Here is a 24,402-nt window from a genome sequence, read left to right on the forward strand (position 1 = left end):
CAACCTCAGAAATCTTATATGTAATTTTATGAGCATCTGTTATCTATTTATGAGAATTTCATCAAGGTATTTTTCAATGTTAGGAAGAATAGTTAACTCCTTTGATTCATTGTTTCATGATGTAAGGATAAACTTGGAACTTTATGAACCTTCTTGTGAACTCTTTGACACATGTGAAGCCTTCCATGATTTCACCTCTGTATGCAGAGACGTGCATGGTTCTCACTAGCTCATTAGTGAAGCAAGTTTATTACCTCGTCTCGTGCTCATCAAGGGTCAGACAGGCCCCATATAAGAGGACAGATTGCATCTCAGATGACCTTCCTTTCTGTCTCTGTTTCTCTCTCTAACACACACACACACACACACACACACACACACACACACACACACCACATGTTGGTCCTCCTCTGACAGACCTAATAGTCTCTAGTGTTCAGAAGATAGAGCCCAACTCATACTGACAGGACAGATTAACACACAGGCCTTAAACATGAGTGGAACAAGTCAAAGGTCAATACACAGAGAGAGATGTAAACTGTGTGTGTGTGTGTGTGTGTGTGTGTGTGTGTGTGTGTGTGTATTTGAGAGTGCAAACCATAGGTACAAAATCATTTTCTAAATCCTGTGTTGTAATCTAACACATCACACACTGCATAGTTTGTGTTACACTCCATGTAATTGCTTCAGTAATTTGAATTATAGCATATTTCAATATGTATCAGTAATAAAACAATCAAGCGTCTCTTTTAAACATTTTTCTGCAAGATGTACTGTAGAAGCATAGACCTTTTTATTACTTAAGGCAGAAATCTTCAAGATGTGTGTGTGCTCAGAAATCTGCCTCAGTGATGAGAGTTAAAACCCAATAACACAGTCTGTGTTTCAGACTGTTTCAACTGTACCTACGCAACGTTTTCCTCTTTTGCTGCAACTTCACAGTCATCTTTGATGCTTACAGACAGACGACATATAAAATGGTTGAGATTAAAGATTGTAGGAGGTTATATTTATGAGAGAGAAATTAGATGAAGTAGAGAACAAATAAGTCCGCCCACCATTTAGAAGGATTTTAATGCAGAGTGACGTTTCCAGCCTCTTCCTCAGACTTGTTTGTTTTCTACTTTGCCAGACGTTTCTTTGGTCCAGCACCCACTCCACTGGATGCTGGGATGTGTGTGTCTTTTGCACTGTTTTTGATTAGAGAAATTAGATGACACAGGTAAAACTGTTTATGATAAAGATGTGCATAGAATGTTGACAGGAAAATACATGAAGATTACAGTCCGGTAGGGGGGACTGGGGCTGGTCAGCAGCTGTTTTCTGGTCTTTTGAAGGTCACAGACACAATAATGTAACATCAGAATTTTGTATTCTTCACCTGCATCTCATCTAGTATGTTAAAACATCTGAGAGTCACTAACTTTTTGGTGAGGGCAATATTTCAGTTTCTTAGTATTAAAGGTCTGCAGTCTAAATGTTTTATAAAACTGTGTAAGACAGAGATACTGGAAAAGTATTACTTTGGCTTAATAGACAAACGAATCAGCTATATACTGATATAAGATTTAAGGGTCTGTGATGAGTGATAGTAGCTGGCTAAAATAATTTCATCATAAAGTTGGGTCAAATGTGAGCAGGGTTGGATGGCACAATTGTAAAAAATTATCATCTCTAACTGTAATTGTATTTTTGAGTGATTGGAATAATTTTAAAGGGTTTAAAACAATGTTTGTGTTGTTATTTTATCACTGATAATATCTTGAATGGTCATTGGCGAAAGTATTTTGACATTCCCACGGATAAAGTGTTTTTTAAATGGGCAGATATTCAGTGAAATGATTGTTTTCTTGTTGTTGTTTGGATTAAATGCTGACATTGTTTTTTATAGGTCACGTTTTTGAAACTATAACGTATTTATTCATAGCTGAGACCTTAAACTTTCATTTGCTGCTGGTTAGAATATTCTAACATAATTTTTGCCAGAGAAGTACAGCAGTGAAAAGTGTGCCAGCCAACCCCAGCAGCGCCGAGATCCCCCAGTAGGTGGCGGTAATGCTGTATACATCCATGCTTCGCACCTGTCACCACACACGAAGAAGAAGCAACATTAGGGGAGGGCGTAGAAGAAGAAAAGTACCCCGCGTTTGTTTACAGTTTATGTCCGACAGACTGAGCAGCCAGTCCTTCATGTCATACTTGTGCACTTGGTGAGATACATGTTTTAGTCACGTATAGCACGTTACCACTTTAACGTTACAGCTCAGACTTTGTAGCGTAACGAAATTTGGTAGCATTGGATTGCCGCCATAACGCTAGCTAACGTTATCTGATGCTATCTACCGTTAAAGGTGTCTCTTCATTGTTAACCACTGTCTTACCAGGCTAACTTAGGTGAGTTAATATACTTAGTAAAATGATGTTATACGTGTCTGTTGTAGTAACTGTCACGCTTTAACTACAGAGCCGACAACCCATTATTTACTGCACTGTCTCTGTTGTTATTGAATATTTTGTATGCAATATTAATTAGCGTTAGCTTGGTAATGTAACAGAAGCTAACTACGAGGTTGTAAATTAGCTGAGTGCTAATAGACAAGCTACATCCGCAGTTAACGCTGAATACTGGTTGTAAATCTCTCGATATTCTTCAAATCAAACGTCTAGCTTTCATAACTGACTTCTTAAAACTACAACACTGAGAAACACTCACTTCTTTGTGATTACATACTGCTGTTGTTGTGGCTGTGTAGCATGCTAATATTAAACGTGTAGGTACTGTTATTGTAACACTTTTCACCACGTAGTGTCACACCAAAAAATGTTTGCTTTCTTTCCAGATAAGAGAAGAAAGCATACCAAATTTTATAACGTCTTCGAGTGTCTTTTCAAAGCTTATCTTAATCCACAGAGTCTGTGTAGGACCTAAGATATGTATTTACCCTCTGTTATTTATTGTTTGTTTAGACTGCACACCTTCTATTGGTCACTTTTACTTCTGGTAGCTGTTACTGGTACCAGGCTGCTTTTAGACAAAGAGGGTGAGTTTTTGGCTCTAATATTTTCTGGTGACGTGATACTTCATTTCATCTCATTTTGCTTTAGTTATCTTAGTTGTTTGTTTAATAAATCATCATAAAATGCACAGTCACAAGCCTACTCGGCATGGTGCATGGTCCCTCAGGAAACACTCCTTGGATGGGAGCATTGGTGCATTCAAACTGGTGTCTGAACAGAAGAAATGATCATCTTTTATTTTTGTCTTGACATTTCATGAAACCAGGGATGGATACTGATTACCATTTTGAAACACTGCATGGCAACGGCGATCATGACAGCGGTGATGTCACCTCCTGGGTTTCAGTGTGTCCCAGAGGCCTCTGGAAAGTCCAGCAAAAGCAAACACACGAAGGGAGTCAGCAGACTAACTCTGGAGATGATGCATGTATGATGCTTTTCTATTACTTTCTTCCTCAATATGAATTATTCAATTTTAGTACATATTTTTGAAATTAAAGTGTAGTCAGTGTGTAGTAATGTAGCTCATATTATGTCCTTTTGTCTCCTCCAGCATGTTCATCCAGTTACTGTCCAAGGTTGGGTTCACTGTGTCAAGTCCGAGTGCGGCTCAAAGCCAACATGGATGAAGCAGACAGTTTAGTATCTGAAAAGGGAAATGAGCAGCTGTCAGCCCAACTGGAACAGTCAGCCACTGAGGTTGCAGAAGCTACAGCCTTCCCGAGGTGTCTGGACTCTGTGCTGCAGGTCCCACTGGGTGACTGGATAACACTGAGGCTAGGTGACGGGCAGTGCGATATCACAGAAAGGTGCGTGGAGGGGATGACAACGGGAGAGAAATGTGAGGTAAGAGTGAACAGAGTGTCTGTGTGTCAACTTTTGGTGGAATTCTCTGCAAATTGTCTTTAAAAACTGACTAAATCCATCATTTTGATCATTATTGGTTTTTAGTTTTACATATGTGAAGAGTGTATATTTGCAGTATCCTGACATATATATTGACAGCTTACAGTCAGTGGTGAAAGAGGGTTTCTCTCTTGAATATGGATTGCAGGCTCAGTAGTTGCACATATCTTCCTTTGGTCATTATTTTTCCAAACAGGTGAAAGGATCCAGTCAGTCTAATCATTGTGTCTTGCTTCTCAGATACTGATTTCTCCAGCGGGACCAGATGTGTCTGTTTCCCATCCCACTGAGGAAAACCTGCCTTTATGTGCCACAGTTGAACTCAAAGCTTTCACACCAGGCAAGGAATCCTGGGAGGTGTGTCCTCGTGATAAGTGGCAGTGGGTGAAGTCACACAAGGAGAGGGGTGGAGTGAGATTCAGAGGCGGGGATGTGTGGGGAGCAGCAGACAGCTACAGCCGCGCCCTCAAGCTTCTCATCACTCTCCATTACCACGTTAGAGAGGCAACACCAGAAGCGGAGGAGCAGACAGACACAGACACTGGTCACCTTCCTTCAACTAATGAATTCAGAACCATCAAAGCAGAGCTCCACTCAAATCTGTCCCTGTGCCAGCTCAAACTGAGCCAGCCAGAGCGAGCTAAGGCCAGTGCGACTAAAGCTACTGAGCTGGAACCAGGCGGGGCTAAAGCCTGGTACCGACTGGGCCAAGCATGTCAGATGTTGAATGAGCTGGAGGAGGCCAGGCAGGCGTTTAGGAAACTGTTGGAGATACAGCCAGAATCACCTGCTGCTTTGAAGGCCCTTAAAGACGTAGCAAGTAGAGAGAAGGAGAGAAATGCACAGTTGGGACTTAGACTCAGCAAAATGTTCAGCTGAGGATGAATTATGGTAGTGTATTATCGAATGTTACATGTGAAACGGTATGTTTCTTTCTCAACATTCACCATGAAATGGAAGTGCACCTACAGCCACTGGGCTCAAGAGTATAGCCATTAGGGTATGGTCACACATGAGCCAAACTAACACTGGCGAATATTCACCTCCTGCTCACTTACCCTGTGTGCTGCTATCCAATGCTGCAGGAATCTTAATTTCCCTGAGGGAGTCTTCTCAAGGGATTAATAAAGTTCTATCTAATCTAATCTCTAATCTTCCATTCAGTTCGAGGATAAAACATTTGCTTCTGGTGGTATCGCAAATTCACATCTTCACATCGCGTGGAACTTTGGTGAACTTTGGCCGGCAAAGTTGAAGCCTCAACCAACAGCAAAGAAGTATGTGTGGAAGACACTGACTGTTGCCAAGACTGCCTGATATGTGACATGATGACATGAATACGAACTGCCCCATGTAAGAGGTGCTACCTGGCTGGCATATGTTGGGAGACAGGCATGGCAGGCAACCAGTAACATCATATTTTACAATATTTAACAGCAAGCTAGCCTTCGGTGTTCGTCAGATCAGGCAGCGCCCACATTGAGCTAGAATACAGCCTTGGTTAGCAAATGTCACTGGCCTGCATTTGTTCATGTGTAACTGTACCCTTAATCTGTGACTGCACGATATTATCCCAGCTCTTGTGAGTGAGATGCCTGAATGTAACTTCAAAGTAAAAATGAGATGTGAAAAACTTATTTTGGTGTAATTCATAAATTTGAACAGGAGTGAGGAGAGTGTGGGATCATGGTGGTATTCTTTGTGTGCATTATATGAAATAAGCTCTGCAACTACAGTCGATGTAGTTCCTCCAGGTAGCCACAAGGTGTCAGACTTTGCCCTGTTACATGGTAAATGCTGTTGGTGGTCGATCACACTGTACAGCGTACTGTGTCAAAATGCCGAAACCCGGGATCGAACCAGGGACCTTTAGATCTTCAGTCTAACGCTCTCCCAACTGAGCTATTTCGGCGTGTTTCAATTTGGAACATATCCGTTTTAAGAAGTATTCATGTGTTAATTCGTGAAAATAGGTCGATTTTGCATTATGATAAACATATATTGCTCACACAACATACATATGGAGTAAATGTGGTTATGTCCTCATCAGGGCGGAAACTCGACGAACCTGTTATCCAGTTCAGTGCTGATGTAACGTTTCCACAGGCTGAGCTTTCTCCTATCTAACTCAAGTGAAATCAGTATTTTCTACATATTTCTGCTGCGTACAACTATGGAAGACAGAAAATGGCATAAGTATAAATAAATGTAGAAATGTATAAATAAATACATAAATAAGTAAATGTGGAAATAAATTATTAAATATGTGAATAAAAATATAAATAAATATATTTACATGTATTTATTTATTTTCTACATTTATACATTTATTAATTTATTTCCACATTTATTCATTTCTGTATTATTTCCACATTTATTTATTTATTTATTTATTTATTTCTACATTTATTTCTGTATTTAGTTATGTATTTCTATATTTATTTATTTATTTCTACAAGGACAAAACATGACAAGTATAAATAAATACATGTAGAAATGCATAAATAAATAAATATATTTATTTATATTTTTATTCAAGTATTTAATTATTTCCACATTTATTTATTTATTTATATATTTATTTTTGCATTTATACATTTATATATTTATTTAACTATTTATACTTGTCATTTTCTGTCCGCCATATACAACAACGTAACACATATTGTTTACTGAGCTGTGCCTCTGCCTTGTTACAAGTTATTAATATCCCATATTTCTTGAAAGTCTGCATTGCATTAGAATTTAAAGATATTTTTATATAACATTGGTGTGATTTTTATGAACAACCCTTTTGATTCTTTTGATCCATGGACCCTTCCAGACTAAAGGAATATGAGTAACTTACAAGTAATTAAGGAATGGACACATAATTCGAGGTAGCCAACAACCCATTTTTTTCCATCCAAAGATCTTCCATTAGAAAACATGAATTGCTTGGCAACCAGAGGAGGCATCTAATTGAGACAGGCCTTAATTTGTCAAAATGTGTAGCCACACCGGGCTAAAATAAGAGACTGGGTGTTTCATTGGGACTGGGCTTTTAATTGAAGTTTTACAGTATTCACAAATGTAAAATACCGGGGTGTAGCAGGAAATGGTGTAAAAGCACATAACTAGTGGTCATGGATATTTTAGTATGACTAAAAGGGATTAAAGATACTCAGGTAAATTTCATAAAGAGAGCTATCCATTACAGTGAAGCTTGTCAGTTAAAGCATCAAATACAAATACTTCAGACAAACACTTGAATATGAGTTCCATGTTAAAGAGTCACTTTATATCCCCAAAAGTAGTGTTGTTCAGTCTATTCATGATCAGAGTTGAGGAGTAACTAGTTACCTGTAATTGTAATCTCTTACAGCTAATGAGAAAAACAAGCAATTTAATTAAAGATAGCCTACTAATAAAAATGCCAATGATTTTGCTTTTTTTTCTGCCATGCAGGAATGTCTTGTTTTGCCACAGTCTATTTCCTGATATTTTTCAGCTTTATTGCCCAGTTTGAAACATTTGTTAAAAAGTAATCAAATGTAGTAGTAATCTGCTACATTTCAAAAGTAACCTTCCCAACATTGTATGTTGTGCAAAATCCAAAAACAAATGAGGATGGTATTGAGAAAACAGATCATTTATTTGCTCCTCTCCCTGAGGCTCCACAAAGCCTGAATAAAATAGAAAGCTTTTAATGTCACATACACAAGGAACAAGTTACACTTTAAAATGAAAATATTAGCTTGCTGACAATTATTGGATATTCAGATGTAAAAGGCACATAATGCAACAACATGCCACACCTTAGCTGAGGCATGTAACTCCAGAAAACTCAATTTCTTTTGTCCCCTGTTTTAACATAGTTGTCTTTCCCCTCCTATCTCCTGTATTCATTGTCCTACTGTCCCACAGTCTGTCCTTCCTGTTGTCAGTTCCTCTTAGACTTGTGTGTCCTGGTGTTGTCAGCGTGCGTCTGGGCTGCTGACAGCTGCCTCCATGCATCCATGATGAGTGCCAGCGGTATGACGATCCACAGCACGTTCATGAACACAAAGTAGAACCAGAAGTAGATTGGGTGTCCCAGCTCACTGTGAGCGTAACTGTCTCTGTGCTCTGTGTAGAAGTAAAGCACTGCTCCGTACAGCTGACCTGCAATCAGATTATGTAATGAGACACCTCATGGTAAGAAATAATCAACAGCTTTTTTGGTATTTTTTGTCATCTTACCTAATGAAATGATGAGCTGCAGAACAAATCTGTAGGGCTTGTTAGTCAAGAAGGCAAACACAGCCCAAAAGCTGAAAGGTCCCCATAACCATGCAGTCACAGTCTCCATACACACAGTGAAGTTATCCGCTCTAGATAGAAAAGACATATGCAGCTATAATCTTTATTTTTTTATGCAAACATTCAATATAGTTCTGTGCAAAGATGAACTCACATTACATATCGACTGTCTCCTTTGGAGTACTCTTTCCCTGTGACAGAAAAATACAAACATATAGACTCAGTTTACAGCTTTTGCATTTTTCCAAACATGTTTTATTCTGTCTATACTCACACAACTGTGACAGGAAGCTCTGGTCTCCTGGAATAACATGATAATACAGTGAGAACCATCCCTCAATGACACCATGGATGAACCCACAAACAGCAAACCAGCACACAGCCAGACGTCTCCACGTCCCCAGCCTGCCGCTGGCCCCTCTGCGGCCGGTGATCAGCCAGGTGACGAGCAGAAACACCCCAGACACAGAGAACAGGAACACCAGAATCTCTGACATAGATCGGTCATTGGCCACATATGTGGGGATGTGAAGGTCCCGTGGCCAGTAGGGATGAAGAACTCCAGTGTGTGATGTGGCGTCCATCATCTGTCAGGAGAGGATGGTCAATACACTGCATCCACAGTAGGCTTAAAATTAATTTAATTAATTTTACAATGTTACATTAAAAATAACACTTTGTCAGTTTAATGATGAAATAGCAACAAATGTACAAACTAAGTTATTACATGTAAGGTTTTATTCAATGAGCCCTATATCAGACTGATACATGTGTTTATGTTGTTCTTACCAGTGATGAAACAAAAACAGGTGTCCAGCTGCACAGAGTTTAACCTCTGTATTAAATATAAAGTATTAGATTAACTGAAAAGTATAACTATATTGAAGACCCAACAGTCCACTGCTGTCTGTGAGCCATATGAGTGCAGATACACTCTAACCCGGAACGAACAAGAGCAGTGGGCGGTTCCTTGTTGCTACAAGAACCAATCAGAAGGCCGTGTTCATAGAGCTAGCAGCAACTTGTGATCTGCCGGCTTGTTGATTGGCTCGCCACCTCGGAACATGGACGTTGTCGTTGGCAACCACCAATGAATATGTGGCTCTTACTCGAGAAGACCGTCCCCTCTTTTCACGGACAAAGTTATAAAGTATTTCAAATGTTGGTAAAGGGTGAAATACGGCGCCTGAAATGAAGCTATTGCATTTCAATAAATAAATAAATAAATAAATAAAGCTTTTATAAACTGTTCCTGACAAATATCTTTCACTTTGACTTTGCTGTACGAGACAAGGAGGTGAGATTTCTAAAAATTAAAATGACAAAAATCATGTCAGTAAAGGACCATAAAGCATCAGGCAATCAAAAATTTTAAATGAAAATTATTATTATTTACATTTTATTAATAAACACAATATATGCATAAACAGATAATGTCAGGGGATCAGCACTAACATCATACATCAGCTCATGAAACTTATATAGGGTGCACATATTTTTCAGTAGCTTTTCTATTTTTTAAAAAATATAATTGATTTAATGTATTGTTTGAGCTCATTTTCAAAAATTAAAAACTTAATTTATATCGCACCTTTCATACAAACATTCAGACCAAAGTGCTTCACATGGCAAAAACTGGAATGACAAAGACACAAAACAATAAAATATTTTAAAAAGCAAACCAACCAAAACAGAACAAATTAACAAAAAAGATTATTATCATTCCATAGAATAAAAAGAGACTAAGTACGTAAATAAATAAATAGAATAAAAATGAAAGGAGAGATAAAAAGAAGGTAAAAACCAATGATTAAAACTTAAAAATCAAGACTTTAATGTTACTCCACATTAAAAGCCAGATTAAAATGATAGGTCTTTAATATACATTTAAAAATACAGAGAGAAGGGAAGAATATGATATTTTACAAGTACTAGAATCAAATTGATGATATAGCATTGATTTGCTTTAGTAGAAGGGTAGGTAAAAAGCCAAACGATACATTTTCATAAGTAAGGGAAAATTCAAAATCAATGTACTGGGAAATTAAAGAACAGACATCCTGTGAAAAAAATATAAGAGTGGGGACAAGACCAAAACAGATGGCGTAAATCCTTTGGAATAAGTTGACAAAATGAGCAGTCCACAAGCATGTCCTTTTTATGTCCTTGTTGAAATACCTAGTGGGATAAAAAAGATGAATCATCGTAAAAGTCACTTTCTCATATAATAAGATATTTAGAAGCTAGGTCTGAAGTGAGGTTATTCCAGTAGGAAGCAACATTTGGGACAGAGACTATTTCATTTTGAAATAAAGCATGTACAGCACAGTTATTATTGTTCTATGCAGAGGAGAAACAGATCCTACCAATATCAACAAGATCCACAGGTAGTGAAGTCTACTGAGATACTACTGAGTTTTTAAGAAGCAATACGCTAACTAATACGACACCAGAAGGGGCTGCATCAAGAACTAAAGCATAATTCCTTGGTGGTGTAGAAATACCATACTTGTCCAAGAGTTCTAAAATATGACTTGAGGCTCCACTAGAGTTCATCACATTTTGGTTTACTGGACGTTACACTTCATTCTTCTTAACTTACACCTAATGTCCTCGTTTGTGGACGCTTTTTGTGCATAATACACTAATCTATGTAAAAACAAGATGGCAGCCATCTTTGCAAAGTCAGTCTACAGCTGACCCTGACACAAAAGAAGACAAGGTCCAAAACCTGATCACATTTTAATGTTTGAAAATTGTCTGTCTGTGATTATAATGTTTGTAGCTTGATATGGCAACAAATTTGACCAATTTTAGCAATAGTAACAAGCAGGCACTGTCAATTAGGAAGTACTTGTTTGAGGACATTGGGACTTAATTATTGTTTACAATGTTTAGCTTTTTATACTTATCTGGTTCTATTGATTCCAAAATAGCTAGAAAAAAACATAAAAATGCAAACCAAACAAAAGTTCGGGTCTCAGGAGGATATAATATGTAACGTTATCCATTATTTCAGATGTAATATCTGTGGGGGCAAAATTATGTTTATATAAATTAAAGACCAGGAAAAGAGCATCTGATTGTGAAAAATCTGACTATTTTCAGTGGATCTTTTACCGCCATTGTAGCTACAAAGAAAAAGAAATTTAAGGCCACTTCACTGATAAAGTTGTGTACATTGTTATTCGCTATTTTACGCAAAACACTCGCAGAGGGGTCTTTGTATGTACGGTAAGAAAAAGTAACTCCCAAGCCGTGTCAGGGAATCAACCCTGCCGTGACCCGGATTCGAACCGGGGTTGCTGCGGCCACAACGCAGAGTACTAACCACTATACGATCACGGCGAGCTACTGGGAGTCATGTAAGCGATGGGCTCAGTAGGCTTTATGAAGCCACATGAAGTCGGAAGTTGTCTTCTATATGGTCATATCACTCCATCTCTGTGAAAAGCAGTCTGCTGTCAGTTAACCCATGTGGCTCGCGCTCTCCAGAATCCTCCAGGACCTGTTAACACGACAACGAATAGGTTAGTTTGTTAGCATGCTAACTTATCAGCTACACCAGCGACTAGCGTTATTAAGTTAGCACAGCTCAGATAACATGTCTTTACTATTACTACACGTTTCTTCGACGTTAAACAGGCTTTCCACATCAAGTAGTGCTACATGAAACATTAAATTGTGAGTTCGTTAACGTCAAGTTGCTTGATAAGTTACTTTTAACGTTAGCAAAGCAAGCTAACCGTTAAGATAAGTTACAGCAAACTTAGCTAGAGGTTATCAAGGTATGGAATATAACGTTAGCTGTACCCTTCACTGCCATTGGTGGAATGTAGTTACTCAAGTACTGTAAGTACAGGGTGGTACTGTTTTACGCTACTTTATATTTTACTCTACAATATTAAGGAAGACAGTATTGTAGTTTTTACTCCACTGTATTTATCTGGCAGCTTACTTTGCAGACTCAGTTATTCATTATTAGCACAAAATATAAATCAACTAATAAATTATGATAAATGAGTGTAGATTTAACTACCCAGCAGTATATGAAGTTAGTGAAATAAGCTCCACTTTTACCAGCTGCAACAATAAACTGATGTACACATTAATGCATTAGCGTTGCATTATAATCCAGTGATATTACATAATGCTATATGATTATAAAATGGACCATTCTGCGTAATGGCTAGGCTAAAGTCACTTTTACTTTAGGTATTAAGTACATTTTGGTGCCATTACTTTTGTAAAGACTTAGATTTTCAATGCAGGACTTTTACTTGTAATGTTAATAGAGTAACGTTATTTGTAATTTTACTTTACTGTTACGTACTAAGTAAAATGTTTGAGTACTTCTTCCACTACTGATAGCTGCACATCGCTTTAACGTTTCCGTTACATCGTGGAGTATACCCTATTTTATGATACGGAGCTGGGGCCGTATTAACTGTAAAAGAAATGGACATTGAGGTGTGTACAACAGTCCCATATGGTCTAGCGGTTAGGATTCCTGGTTTTCACCCAGGCGGCCCGGGTTCGACTCCCGGTATGGGAACTACTCTTTTGCATTATATAGTATTTAATGTCATAGGATGCCTACCTAACACACAGAATTTATTTCATATTAACAGAGTGTGATTTTACGTAATATAATTTGAAGTCAGAACCAGTAAAAAAAGTGATTGATGGGACTGTTTAAAAAAACAACAACATTATTTTGTCATTTTTGAAAAGACAAAAAGTGGAGAAGCAAAGCCACAACTTTTCTCCACCTAATTCAATAATGGGGATACATTTGCTCTAGTTGCTCCTTTGAATAGGCCACAGGGGCACAGAAATAGTACAGAAATGTAGGTGTACATTCAAGATAAATGTAAAAATATATATATATATATATATATTTAAATATTGATGTCCTGTTTAATTATCATCTATTTATGTTTTTATCTATTAATTTCCATATTGTTATTTAGACATGTATTTAGTTATTATTTTATTTATTTATGTTTTATTTCGTTGTCGTCCTCCATACAGTTCTGCGCAGAGCTGTGTCATGTGATCTTAATTACGTGACCCCCGTGTCATGTGACGCTATGCGGAAGCAGTAAGCGTCTTCTGTGCTCTGACGTTACATGGGTCAGTGTGGTCTATTTTAGCGTCGAACGGGTGATTTTCAGTAGAAAAGTCGGCGGTATTTGAGCTGGTATAAAGAGTCGACATGGGTGTGTCACAACTGGAGGAATCTTCTCTGTTACTGGACGAAAAGCTGCTCCGTTTCATGGACCAGCTGGAGTTACTGGAGGAGAAACGAGCCGCCCTCAACTCTCTCATAGAGCAGGTAGCACTCAGAAAACCACCATTTGAAAGTGTAACGTTAATCCTTTTTGAAATCGAGCTGAAATACCTTTTAGCCCCTCACATGTAAGGCTCTGCTTTTTTTTGGTGGTAATCTAATACAGTGATGACTATTTCTGGGCTTTGTACTGTTGATGTTGCACCGTCACGTTTCAACTGTAGCCCAGAGTGGACAAACCAAACACAAGTCACTATAATTAGCATTCCCTTCATGACAAGCAGTGTTGGAAAAACACTGGCTGCCAGGCTTTATTTAATGATTTTACTGGTTTAAATACCCTGGTCCATTTGTGTTGGAGAGGAAGTGATCTCTGAATAATCCGACACACTGTAAAACATCCTGAATTTAACACAGAAATTGTAATCAGGTGAAGTTTCAGCTGGTTGTCTCTGCAGTCCTCACTGTTAGATGCCACTTAATCCCCCTAAATCTTACACACAATTGCTTTAAAGCTTTTTTTTTTTTTTTTTTAGTATTTAAAGGCTCGTATTTTACCCTGTATATTCTTCTCCCACTTAAACACCTGTGTAATGTAAGGTTACCATTGCATGTTCCCCACAGGGATGGTTCTCCATTTCCAAGGCTCGATATTCCATGGGAAACAAACACGTCTCTGCACTTCAGTATGCGAGTGAGATAGAGCCACTGGTCTGTGTTCATGCCAGGTAAGGAATTTGGCAAATTTATGGAATAAATGCTGCTGGGAAAATTGTTGTACATCGGAATTGAGTGACTGTCAATTTTTATGACTTGGATTTATGTGTTACAGAACACTGGACAGTGGTGAGGTGGATTTCTGCTCAGAAAGGGTCAAACAAAAGTGTAGTAATGAGGCTGAAAAAGATGCTAAGTCAATAGAGGATATTGGACCTCAAGAAGAAGGTCAGTCTGCCATAGTGCATGTGGTAATGGAAAAGGAATGTTTGCATTTACCAAAAACAAACACACTTTTAATGTAACAAATACAGGTTTTCTTTCTACAGGTGTCAGGAGAAGAATCAAACCAAAAAAGGATACCACAAAGAAAGAGGCGAGTGAAGAAGCAAGCAGTGACAAAGCTCCTAAAGTTACTCCAGTGAGGAAAATTGAGCAGAATCCTCAGCAAGATCCGCTGAAGTGGTTTGGGATTCTGGTGCCACAGTCTCTTAAACAAGCGCAGTCATCATTCAGGCAAGGTATGGTGTTATATTTCCCAAAGATCCTATACTTTGCTTTGGTTTTGCTTTAAAGCAACTGAATATTTGTTTTGCTAATATGTCAAGATATAGCCAGGATTATGTTATTATTTTGATTTCATATGTATGTACTAGATACTGTTAAGGATAGACATGGTTTTCTTTCTCTCCACATTGTACCAAAACAACCATGTGTCAGCAGTTGTACACATTGTATCTGTTGTCACATCAATTTATTTTTGCTGAGCTTCTTAAGGCGGCACTGAGAGCTGAACTCATTGCAGCTTAAGAAAACATATGCTTCATCAGTTTAACAGAATTTATGGATCATTTACAAAACACTGCAAAGAAATGAAACATGGGCAAAATGTGATACACACTCGGCAGTTTGAAAGCACATACACTCAGGGTTCCCATGGTCATGAATACGTGCTGCTGCACTGCATGACTGAAACGTGACTAGTGTCACATGATACATATTGGCACATGCAGCTCATTGGCAGGGGGGATGTCCACCATGCTAATAAAGTTAGCAAACCCTAGCAGTTTGCTTAACCACAAGTGCCTGGGAAGAGTGTGTATTAAAATGTGTGGCTTTTAAATGGCAAATATAATATGCAGATCTTAGCCGCGCTGGAGTGAGGCTCTGCCCCAAAACCTATGATGTTTTGTTGCAGAGCAGCATAGTGGCCAGATTTAGTTGTGGGGGAACAAAGTGTGTGTTCCTCTCCACATTTGGAAATGAGCCCTTCCTCAAATTGCCTTTTGTCAGAGAAGTATACAGGCTGATTATTTTAGATTACTGAGTCATGGAAAGGGCGGAAAATATTATGGAGAACTTTCAAAAATCCTGTATGCAGCATCACAAAGCACGTTGCAAATACAGAAACACACTTAAGTTGACTCCCTGGGAATCATGATTTTTTTTTTTTTTCTTTTCACACTGACAGCATGAATTAGAAATCATTGCAGATATTTGGTATGCACCTGGTGTTCACCTTACTAACCTCCTGATTCAAATAAGCTGACAAACTACAAACAGTTTACCAATTTGCCTTGGATACAGGCTAACCTAGCCTATATTTGTAGCATCTTACATTATGCGACATGAAGTATGTGTTATTAGATTGGTGAAGATGCTTTATTCATTTGCTTTTGTTTTGTATATTTGAATTCTTTAGTTGCAGTGTATTGAACTCTTGGTGCCACATTGGGTTCATGCACGACCTGCATGTGACATAATGCTCCTTACAAGGTGTTTAGGAAGAACGTTATCATTTTATTTGTATTTTTACGCATGTGTGCAAGATGAAACCTCAACCACAGCTCTTAATGACCCACTGGTAAATCCTTTTCCCCATCTTTAATTTTCTCTCCTTTCTCTGTAATATTACAGTGATCGAGCTGTCAGCTGAGATTGCAACCCTTCAGACTGCAGTGTTGAACACCAGACAGGAGCTGCAGCACAGCATGAAAAACAAACACAGTCTCCAGGAGGAAGCCTTAGCAGCCCAGTTGGACCAAGTGGCAGACTAAATAACTCTGTGGAGTCAAAGCTGGAGATGATCTGAGAAGAGTGTGTGGCCACAGAGAGTGACAGGTTGGAGTCAGTAGATTGTGCTTGATGGCCAAATGAACTCAAAAGTAGAGATTACAGATTGTTCTGTAATGACTTTGGGACTTAATAGTAGTAGATTACATTTCATCTTGTGTGTTTTTGACTGTCTCACTGTTAGATGTGTGGCCTGTTTGAGATGGATGTGTTTGTGGATGCTGGGTTTTAGGATTTAAATTAAAATCTGTGTTGTAGACTGTAAAATTAATTTATAAAGATAAACAGAACCTGTTTGAATTTTTTTCAATAAAAGTCCATTACGATTTCTAACAAGACGCTCTTTTGTAAAGGATTTTTATGTTATAATAAATGGATTTCTCTATTAAAAGTTTTCTAATACTTTATAGATCAATTATAAGCCATTGATAAGAACCAGTTTATGTTGCAGGGTTGTGAAAATTTCTTTTCAGGTCCTCTCTCTCTCAACATGATCTTGAGAAGGTCATCCATGCTTTAATTTCTTCACAGTTAGATTACTGTAACTCACTGTATTCAGGGTTGAGGGTTGGGTCTTCACTGGTTATCAGTCAGTTTTAGAATCGATTTCCAGATTTTAATGATCACTTTTAAAACACTTCATGGTTTACCCCCTAGCTGCAGTGCTGAGATGCTGCTCCCCTATGAGCCAGATGGCAGTCTCAGATCCTCCGGCAGCGCTCTGTTGGCTGTTCCTCAGGCCCAGCCCAAAACCAAAGATGACCAGGCTTTTTCAGTTGAGGCCCCTCAGCTCTCCCTGCCTGAGGATCTGAGGCTTGCTGAATCAGTGACATCCTATGACCTTATTAGTTCAAAAAGCCTTTTATTAATTTCAACACATTGTTTATTTTATATACATGTATGCCTCATTTGATTATTTTCATAGTTTTTATCTTGTGTTGTCAGCAGGCAATTAGTTGCCAACTTTGCTTAGCTGCTTCAGTGATGGAATTTTATCTTTTTTTTTGTTCTTTGTATTTTCTTAAAATGTATTATTATTTATTATTATGTTTATTATCATTATTATTACTATTATTAAGGTGTTAATAAATTGTGGTCTAGGTCATCTGCAGCCATTTTCCAGAAAGTAACTCACCCATATCACTTAGCATATCAATCATTTCAGTCATAATTAATCAGTACATTTTTAATGTTTATGTTATGACTCTCTGTTCTTAACTGTTTGTTTAGTATAAAACACTTCCTCATATTGGTTTTGAAGTGCTGTACAAAACAAAACAAAAACCTAAAAAATTACACTGTCCATAATCAGTAAGGGTATTTTTTTGCAACATTGTAAAGCATTGGTAAACAACTTATCAACCTTTAATAGTGCCATTATGATTATTATTATTGTTATTATTAATTCTTCACAAAGGAAGCCTTCTTAGAATGTGGCACTAAATTGTCTTTTAGACAGACAGACAGTAACTTGGAAATGCGTGTGACAGTAATATACATGTAAATATGAGAAGACAAAAACAGATGTAATGAAATAATAATAATAATAAAATTATGATAAAATATATGAGAATACAGAAATAGAAAATATATACAAAAAGAAGTAGCACTAAAATTTAAAATATACAAAACAAATATACAGGAATAAAATAAAAAATGTCAAAAATGCTTAAAAAGAGTATGAGAGTAGAAAAAATCAATTTTATATATATATATATATATATATATATATATATATATATATATTATACATAATATAGTGAGTGTATTTGTATTCTGTTTTTCCCTAAATAATTATTATTAACAATTATAATAAATAAATAAATGCTTAATAAAATAATAAATGGTTTATTCTATTCTCGATATAGAAATCCAGTCTCAATCTTATTGTTAGTATAATATCCGAGGAGAGCTCCCTCCTCTACACTGGGGACAGCCGAACATTGCCGAGAACTGCCGAAAGGGGAGACGAGACTCGGTTTATTGTGTGTACTTCCTGGTCCAATTATAATACTGTCTGTATGCCTCCATGAAACACGGCGCTCTGCCTCCCCTTCCCTCGCGTCCTAACGACGGCTGGGCGCGCAGAAACAACGCATGTAGCTTCACCACAATATCATTGATGTCTCCAGATATCCGCAGCAGCCCCGTGTACACAGATTGTGGTCGATTTCGGACGTGCAAGCGACGCAACTCCTGCTTGGAATCAATTTTCCTTTTGTCTGCGCAACTGGCATCAACATTTTTTTTCTTCTTTCTCATGTGTGATCAGAGATCGGGAAGTAAACACGCTGGCCTGCGCACATGATTAGAGGCGAGGTGAGATTGATATATCAGACTCAGATTGTCCTTGATCGCAAGTTGATTTCACTTCGGAGCAGAGGAACTGTGGGCTCCAATGGCGTCAGTTTCGAAGGTGTCTATTCTGGATTACTTTAATATTGTGTTTGAAGGTGAAAATGGCAAAATCGAGTCCAACTGCAAGGCGTGTGGCACCAGGATCCAGGCGAAGCGGAGTGTCACGTCCAACTTCGTAACGCATCTCAAGGTAATGACTTCAAAATGAAATGCTTTTATGGTGTACACTTATTCTCTGTCTTGTTATATTCCTGTCATCTTTATCTGTCAGCTGTATAAACCTGACAGTCTGTTGCTTCTGTGCTCACTGGATCCTCTTCCACAGATGTCACAACAAGACAGTATGGTGGAGATGACCAGCACAGTAACTCTTCTACCTGTCCGCCTCTAACATCACTGATCCTCTTCTCTGTCTCTCTCCCACTCAGCGGAAGCACCAGGCTATGTATGATGACTTTGTGAAAAGGAAGGATATGAAGAGAGAGGGCTACTCCTCCGGCTCCCTGCATAGTTTCACCACAAATGGAGGGAGCACCCGCTACACTGTCCCCATCAGCACTAGAGTGGGAGCTGGAGGAGGAGGAGGGAGTGTTGGAGGGATGGGAACTCTTGAGGGAGGAGTGGGAGGAGGCTCTGGAGGAGGGGTGACCAAGTTTGACAGGCATGACCCACGACAGGTGTGTTGTGATTCATCGTCGTTTGAGAAGCAAAAACTGGAGCTATCATGTCTGAAATCCTAAAAGTGTTAAAGGGTCATTTGTTGTTTTCTTTGTCGCCACAGGTTCTGATCTCCGAGGCGATAGCTAAGATGATCGTACGTGATCTGCAGCCAGTGTCCATAGTAGAAAACCAAGGCTTCAGAGAGCTGCTTCAGCTCCTGGAGCCACGCTACACCCCCGAGCCCCAGCACTACATCCAGAGCCAGCTCCTCCCAGCCTACGCCTACCAGGCCCAGCTTGCCACCCGTCAGGCCCTGACCTCAGCGCATGCCCTCAGCCTCAGCCTGGATCTCTGGAGGGGCTTAACTGGAGCCACTTCAGGGTAAGGAGGTAAAATCAACCAAAAACAACATGACCCCCTCTTGGTTTGATTCCCTCGCTGATGAATCCATTTCTCTTCCGCTCCCTCTCTGCAGGTACCTCGGTGTCACCTGCCATTTCCTCACATCTGATTGGCAGATGCGTTCAGCTCTCCTGGCGTGCCTCCCCCTGACTGGAGGCAGCTCCGGGAGCCGTGTGCTGTCAGATTTTGATGAAGTGTGTCACTCTCACGGCGTGTCAGGGAGGGCGTTTCGTGTGGTTGCGGACCCTTTTCTGGCAACGGCCACAGCAACTGTAAAGCCATGTTGTCTGCCCGGTTTCCTGGTTTCACCTCCTCTTGCTAACGGGCATGACGAGGATGATGAAGAAGAGGCGGACAATGGTAACAATGTGGAGGAGGGGATCAGGAACGGTCACGGTGAGGAAGGAGAGGAAGGGGAGTGGGAGGACTCGTGGGAGCAGGGTCTGGGTGTTTGTCGAGTGGACTGTTTCTCTCGCTCCCTTGAACAGTGTGTCAGAGAGGGGTTACGCTCCTCTCAGCAGGTCACCTCCACTCTGGCCAAGGCTGCGTGTTTCTACAACTACATTACCTCTGCTGTGCCACCTGAGAAGCTCAGCCAGGTGTTTGATGGTCCTGGGTTGAGCATGGGGGGACCAGGAAACACCCCGACTGCAGCAAGAGACTGGGCTGCTCAGCTTAAGGTATGCAAAGTATACAGGTAGCCCTTTACTGAAACTCCCCCTACTTAACCTTTACAAGAATGTAGACATTTAATAAATGATATGCAGATGTAAGGACTTTTTAATGCATGTTTAAAGCTTTATGATGATGTATTTTATTAATTACAACTATGTTATACTATCAATAAGAGCTGTGGTAGTTACTTGAGGAGTTATACTGACAAATATATTAATAAGCACTTGATACACTATGCAGGATTTTCCTGAAAACAAATGTGTGACTCATGAAGACGTAATCCCTCCCAGTCATCACTTATGGTCCTCTAGAAGTGTGTGCCAGTGTTTAAAGACTCTGCCCTCTACCTGTATTTTCTTATTTTCTGTGTTCGAGACATTTATGGGTGTGTACTCTCACAGTGCTTAGGTCATTGTCAAGACTTGCGTAGTCTTGACAATAGATGCGGCTGCTGCAATAACACCCCTGCAGATCTTGCCCATATGTCTGAGAGTATATTTCCATGGTTTTAAGTAGCATAGTTTTGTTTCATTTGTGATGCAGGTGCTTCGGCGGCTGCTGGACTCCGTGGAGTTCCTGGAGGAGGTGAGTGGTCCGGGGGAGCTGGCGCTGGGTGGTTCAGAGAGAGCCCTGCTGAGGGAGCTCACTGACACTTTGGAGCCCTTCACTGAAGCCTGGGACATGGTGCAAGGGGACAGACAGGCGGACATACAGACGGACAGACATGTCTCCATCAGCCTGGCTCTGCCGTGCGTTCTCGGCCTCCGTAAGCATCTCTCCGAGACGTCGACGCCCCACTGCCCCTCCCTCCTGGTGGGCCTCAGCCAGGCCGTAGAGCGCAGGCTGGCCCCCGTCCTGGAGGATCCTCTCTACATCACTGCCACCACCCTGGACCCCCAGTTCAAGCTCACTTGGAGCAGCAACCCTGACTGGCACAGACAAGTTCTCATAGAGGAGTTGTCCAAACATTCCACAGCCTCCAGCCCCACAGACCCCAACACAGACCTACACCCTCAATCCCAAACTCCTCCTGCCCCAGCTCCATCGCCAGTCTCCTCGCTTTCCCGGCCCTGTAAGCTGTTCTCTTTCATCAAGCAGAGACCCACAACACAAGCCAAGAGCCTGGAGCAGGAGCTGGCCGTCTACCTACGAGAGGAGCCCACAGACGAGGAGGCTTTGCATTACTGGCGGCGTAAGGCAATTGACTTTCCTCTGCTCGCCCAGGTGGCAAAGCGGGCGTTCACTATACCTGCTTGTGGCACTGTAGTCGAGAGCATTTTCACTGCTGCTGGGCGCTGTCTGCGGCCAGAGAGAGGCCGCGTCTTACCAAAGAACCTAGAGACGCTCATCTACCTCAAAGCAAACTACAGATTATTATGGACTTAAAGCTAGCAGTCAGGCATTTCTTTTACCAAAATAACAACTCACGGCTTTATACCTGCAGCAAAGTTACTTCTTGGATACGAACGTCTGTTCCTCTCGAAGGGAAACTGAGCTAGCAGCATAGCATAGTCCTCATCATTTGACGTGAGATGGAGTGAATCACCCAGAGGCTCAGTTGTCCAGGATTACTGTCTGTTCACCATGTAGCCTGCATACAGACTATCATACCACATGCTGCGGACCATGGGGACTAGAAGCAGATCAATACTAAAGCAGTTACTTCAACATTATTTTGCCTGGTCAGGGTCTTCAGACAACCGCAAGACCACAAAGCCTCCGCTCTCTATCCTCTGAACCCCGAACACAGCTTGTGTCTGTGCACTGACAAACCAACAATAACCAAATGGTCAATTACTGCATACTGTAGCACATGATTTATTTTCACTGATATACAATAACCCTAGAGGTTGTGACTAATTCATTTGTTGTTTTTTTAAAGGAAAGCATCAGCTGCTAAACAATATGCATCATCCACGTATTCTTTTCTCTCTCTGTATGTATGCCTCTTGACTGGGACATCATAATAAACGAGTTTCACTTCCTAACGCAGAGGTGTGTGCATTTTACAGATGCGGGTGCACTCACGCATGTATGTTACACACCTTTTTAAGCGGAAATCTGCTTCATATATCTAATTTTTGACCCTTTGACCCCTCCTTCATATTTTCCAATTCCAGTCTTAGTTTTTCCTTTTCCGCTCTGAGGGTCCAAGGACAGGAGGATGTTGTATGCTGTAAAGCCCCCTGAGGCAAACTGTTATTTGTGATACGGGGCTGTATAGATAAAATTGAAATTATTTGTACAGCCCTCTGAGGCATGTTTTGTGATTGGGCTCTAATGAACTTTGACTTGACTGGACTAATCAGCAAAGCACTTTGGATTGCCTTTGGGTTATGAAATGTGCTGTACAAATAAATTTGCCTTGCCTTATAACTCCACATGTGCTCCGTCAGAGTGGAGGTCAATTTCATTTCATTTTCTTCACCAGCACTTTCTTCCTTTTTCAATCAATGTCCAATTCTACTTCTGAACTTTGTGGAATTTAAATGGGTTTGACCCAGCGTCTGCCCCCAGACGGCTAGCTGAGGATGTTCAAGTGCGGCACAACTTTTGCTCTGTCTGACCTCACTGAAATATTTTGAAACCACTTTGCAGGGCACCGCTTTGAAGGAGAAACTGTGAACGTTGCTGTGTGCGTTTGCTTTTATTCAAGAACTCTGTTACTCTTGGCCGGGCCGGTGGGGATGCTGGGTAATTGCATGTAATTCCATTACAGTTAAATTTGAGTCAGCAGGCAGTCAGCAGTCGCATCCTACGCAGTCCTTTCCTTCAAAGCCAACTAGGCTCACAACATCTTATTACTAGATGGCAGGAGACTATATGTTGCTCCTGTACTCGTGCTGTCAAACACACGATCAGAGGGCACAAGCTGCTTCAATGCATTGATTATTTTTATGTGATAAATAGGGAGCAACAGCATCAATCGATATGAAGATGACTGGCTGTGAAGGAATTGCAATAGATCTGATTATAAAGACTGTCACGAGGATTAGATGTCTTCTTCACAGGCTGCAGAACAGCTTCATCCCCGTGTTACTGTTTTTGTTATAGTTGAAAAGCACTTCAGAGGAAGTGTGTTAATCTGTGTGAGATACAATGAGATTTCCCCCATAGATCATAATTATCAAAGATTGCTGTGATCCTAATGATTATCACCACGGGACGTCTCTGTGGATTTAGATACGTCGCTTGATATCCGTGTGGATGTGTCAGCGTGTTTATCTTTGAAAAGTGTTTTTGCTCATCCCCATGGGTGTGTTGTTGTTTGCGAGTGTATGTGGAGCAGCTTGAAGTGTCTCTCCCTCCCCTCCCTTTCCCTCCCCCCAGCTGTGACAGCTCATCCATTTGAGTTAGTCGAGCAGGCTGGGCTGCGGTCCTATTGGTAATTGCCTCTGAAATGAATTACTTGGCAGCGAGTGAGACTGAGGGAGGAAAGGAAATTGTAATTGAACTGCCCCCTCCCTCCCACCATCTCCCTTATGCCTCAAGTTATTACATCTGCAGTGCAGAAAGCCATTTTCTGTCCGCACATAGACACATACAGACGCAAAAATACACACACGCTTACAAAACCAATCTTTCCCCTTCCCCCCATACACTGGCCTCAGCAGAGGGCCATATTGATGCAGGGCGATTTCATAGATTGATTGTTCACGGGCACATGCACACTGGGCCACACTTCACTCTTGCACTCTTAGAGACAAATACTTACATACTGGTGTTTGTGTGTGTTTGTGCTGCACTGATTTCTCTTCTTCCCTATTTGGGGTGCCCTCTTGCTGGCCTTTGTGTATTGCTAACGTGCTGCAGGTCACTGGAGTTGGCACAAACAAACATGGTGTTCAGTATCAACAGACCCCTGGTTACCCCATACACACAGACGCATGCAGGCAAACATCGTTATTAATAACCTGCCTGTTGCTGGCCCGTTGACAGTTTAAGCCCGATGGATTAAAGAGCTGCCACTCATTTTATTTGGGGTTGTATATATTTATTTCTGTTTATACACAGAATAT

The 24,402-nt window shown here is 40.3% G+C and overlaps 4 protein-coding genes and 3 non-coding genes across 12 annotated transcripts; 4 read left to right on the forward strand and 3 right to left on the reverse strand.

Moving 5' to 3' along the window:
- Positions 1-2,100: 2,100 nt before the first annotated feature.
- Positions 2,101-5,561, forward strand: fkbpl (FKBP prolyl isomerase like). 4 transcript variants are annotated; one of them, XM_049582388.1, is made up of 5 exons: positions 2,101-2,210; positions 2,968-3,041; positions 3,284-3,445; positions 3,572-3,864; positions 4,165-5,561. In XM_049582388.1, the coding sequence occupies exons 3-5, from the start codon at positions 3,286-3,288 to the stop codon at positions 4,801-4,803; spliced, it is 1,092 nt and encodes a 363-aa protein (XP_049438345.1). In that variant the 5' UTR covers positions 2,101-2,210; positions 2,968-3,041; positions 3,284-3,285; the 3' UTR covers positions 4,804-5,561. The 4 variants fall into 4 exon arrangements, with proteins under 4 accessions (XP_049438345.1, XP_049438346.1, XP_049438347.1 ...); XM_049582390.1 differs by lacking the exon at positions 2,101-2,210 and adding an exon at positions 2,217-2,394; XM_049582389.1 differs by lacking the exon at positions 2,968-3,041 and having other exon boundaries at positions 2,126-2,210.
- A 202-nt stretch (positions 5,562-5,763) lies between these two features.
- trnaf-gaa (transfer RNA phenylalanine (anticodon GAA)) lies at positions 5,764-5,836 on the reverse strand. Its single transcript has one exon. It is a non-coding gene; the product is annotated as a tRNA-Phe (tRNA).
- A 1,703-nt stretch (positions 5,837-7,539) lies between these two features.
- LOC125892405 (EBP cholestenol delta-isomerase) lies at positions 7,540-9,139 on the reverse strand. Its single transcript, XM_049582410.1, has 5 exons — positions 8,995-9,139; positions 8,480-8,792; positions 8,360-8,396; positions 8,146-8,276; positions 7,540-8,067 (listed from the first exon to the last, which is right to left on the reverse strand). The coding sequence occupies exons 2-5, from the start codon at positions 8,790-8,792 to the stop codon at positions 7,847-7,849; spliced, it is 702 nt and encodes a 233-aa protein (XP_049438367.1). The 5' UTR covers positions 8,995-9,139; the 3' UTR covers positions 7,540-7,846.
- Positions 9,140-11,481: 2,342 nt separating this feature from the next.
- Positions 11,482-11,553, reverse strand: trnah-gug (transfer RNA histidin (anticodon GUG)). Its single transcript has one exon. It is a non-coding gene; the product is annotated as a tRNA-His (tRNA).
- Positions 11,554-12,688: 1,135 nt separating this feature from the next.
- trnae-uuc (transfer RNA glutamic acid (anticodon UUC)) lies at positions 12,689-12,760 on the forward strand. Its single transcript has one exon. It is a non-coding gene; the product is annotated as a tRNA-Glu (tRNA).
- A 388-nt stretch (positions 12,761-13,148) lies between these two features.
- ccdc115 (coiled-coil domain containing 115) lies at positions 13,149-16,626 on the forward strand. 2 transcript variants are annotated; one of them, XM_049582411.1, is made up of 5 exons: positions 13,149-13,543; positions 14,123-14,226; positions 14,331-14,443; positions 14,530-14,736; positions 16,133-16,626. In XM_049582411.1, exons 1-5 carry the CDS (start codon positions 13,424-13,426, stop codon positions 16,270-16,272), a joined length of 684 nt encoding a protein of 227 aa, XP_049438368.1. In that variant the 5' UTR covers positions 13,149-13,423; the 3' UTR covers positions 16,273-16,626. The 2 variants fall into 2 exon arrangements, with proteins under 2 accessions (XP_049438368.1, XP_049438369.1); XM_049582412.1 differs by having other exon boundaries at positions 13,180-13,543; positions 14,545-14,736.
- Positions 16,627-18,176: 1,550 nt separating this feature from the next.
- On the forward strand, positions 18,177-22,371 carry si:dkey-109j17.5 (zinc finger BED domain-containing protein 4). 2 transcript variants are annotated; one of them, XM_049582371.1, is made up of 6 exons: positions 18,177-18,607; positions 18,742-18,836; positions 19,075-19,323; positions 19,428-19,687; positions 19,782-20,388; positions 20,927-22,371. In XM_049582371.1, the coding sequence occupies exons 3-6, from the start codon at positions 19,090-19,092 to the stop codon at positions 21,767-21,769; spliced, it is 1,944 nt and encodes a 647-aa protein (XP_049438328.1). In that variant the 5' UTR covers positions 18,177-18,607; positions 18,742-18,836; positions 19,075-19,089; the 3' UTR covers positions 21,770-22,371. The 2 variants fall into 2 exon arrangements, with proteins under 2 accessions (XP_049438328.1, XP_049438327.1); XM_049582370.1 differs by having other exon boundaries at positions 18,177-18,836.
- Positions 22,372-24,402: the final 2,031 nt, after the last annotated feature.

Source organism: Epinephelus fuscoguttatus, linkage group LG7 (assembly GCF_011397635.1).
Source record: "Epinephelus fuscoguttatus linkage group LG7, E.fuscoguttatus.final_Chr_v1".
NCBI lineage: Eukaryota > Metazoa > Chordata > Actinopteri > Perciformes > Serranidae > Epinephelus > Epinephelus fuscoguttatus.

Excerpts from the sequence above, each read along its gene's own strand:
- fkbpl (XM_049582388.1), top strand. The coding sequence starts at position 3,286 with ATGGATACTGATTACCATTTTGAAACACTGCATGGCAACGGCGATCAT. Across the intron at positions 3,446-3,571 it reads TAACTCTGGAGATGATGCAT|CATGTTCATCCAGTTACTGT; the intron begins GTATGATGCTTT and ends TGTCTCCTCCAG. Across the intron at positions 3,865-4,164 it reads CAACGGGAGAGAAATGTGAG|ATACTGATTTCTCCAGCGGG; the intron begins GTAAGAGTGAAC and ends CTTGCTTCTCAG.
- LOC125892405 (XM_049582410.1), bottom strand. The coding sequence starts at position 8,792 with ATGATGGACGCCACATCACACACTGGAGTTCTTCATCCCTACTGGCCA. Across the intron at positions 8,397-8,479 it reads GAGCTTCCTGTCACAGTTGT|GGAAAGAGTACTCCAAAGGA; the intron begins GTGAGTATAGAC and ends TTTCTGTCACAG. Across the intron at positions 8,277-8,359 it reads GGAGACAGTCGATATGTAAT|AGCGGATAACTTCACTGTGT; the intron begins GTGAGTTCATCT and ends TTTTCTATCTAG.
- ccdc115 (XM_049582411.1), top strand. The coding sequence starts at position 13,424 with ATGGGTGTGTCACAACTGGAGGAATCTTCTCTGTTACTGGACGAAAAG. Across the intron at positions 13,544-14,122 it reads TCAACTCTCTCATAGAGCAG|GGATGGTTCTCCATTTCCAA; the intron begins GTAGCACTCAGA and ends TGTTCCCCACAG. Across the intron at positions 14,227-14,330 it reads CTGGTCTGTGTTCATGCCAG|AACACTGGACAGTGGTGAGG; the intron begins GTAAGGAATTTG and ends TATGTGTTACAG.
- si:dkey-109j17.5 (XM_049582370.1), top strand. The coding sequence starts at position 18,687 with ATGGCGTCAGTTTCGAAGGTGTCTATTCTGGATTACTTTAATATTGTG. Across the intron at positions 19,688-19,781 it reads TTAACTGGAGCCACTTCAGG|GTACCTCGGTGTCACCTGCC; the intron begins GTAAGGAGGTAA and ends CCCTCTCTGCAG. Across the intron at positions 20,389-20,926 it reads ACTGGGCTGCTCAGCTTAAG|GTGCTTCGGCGGCTGCTGGA; the intron begins GTATGCAAAGTA and ends TTTGTGATGCAG.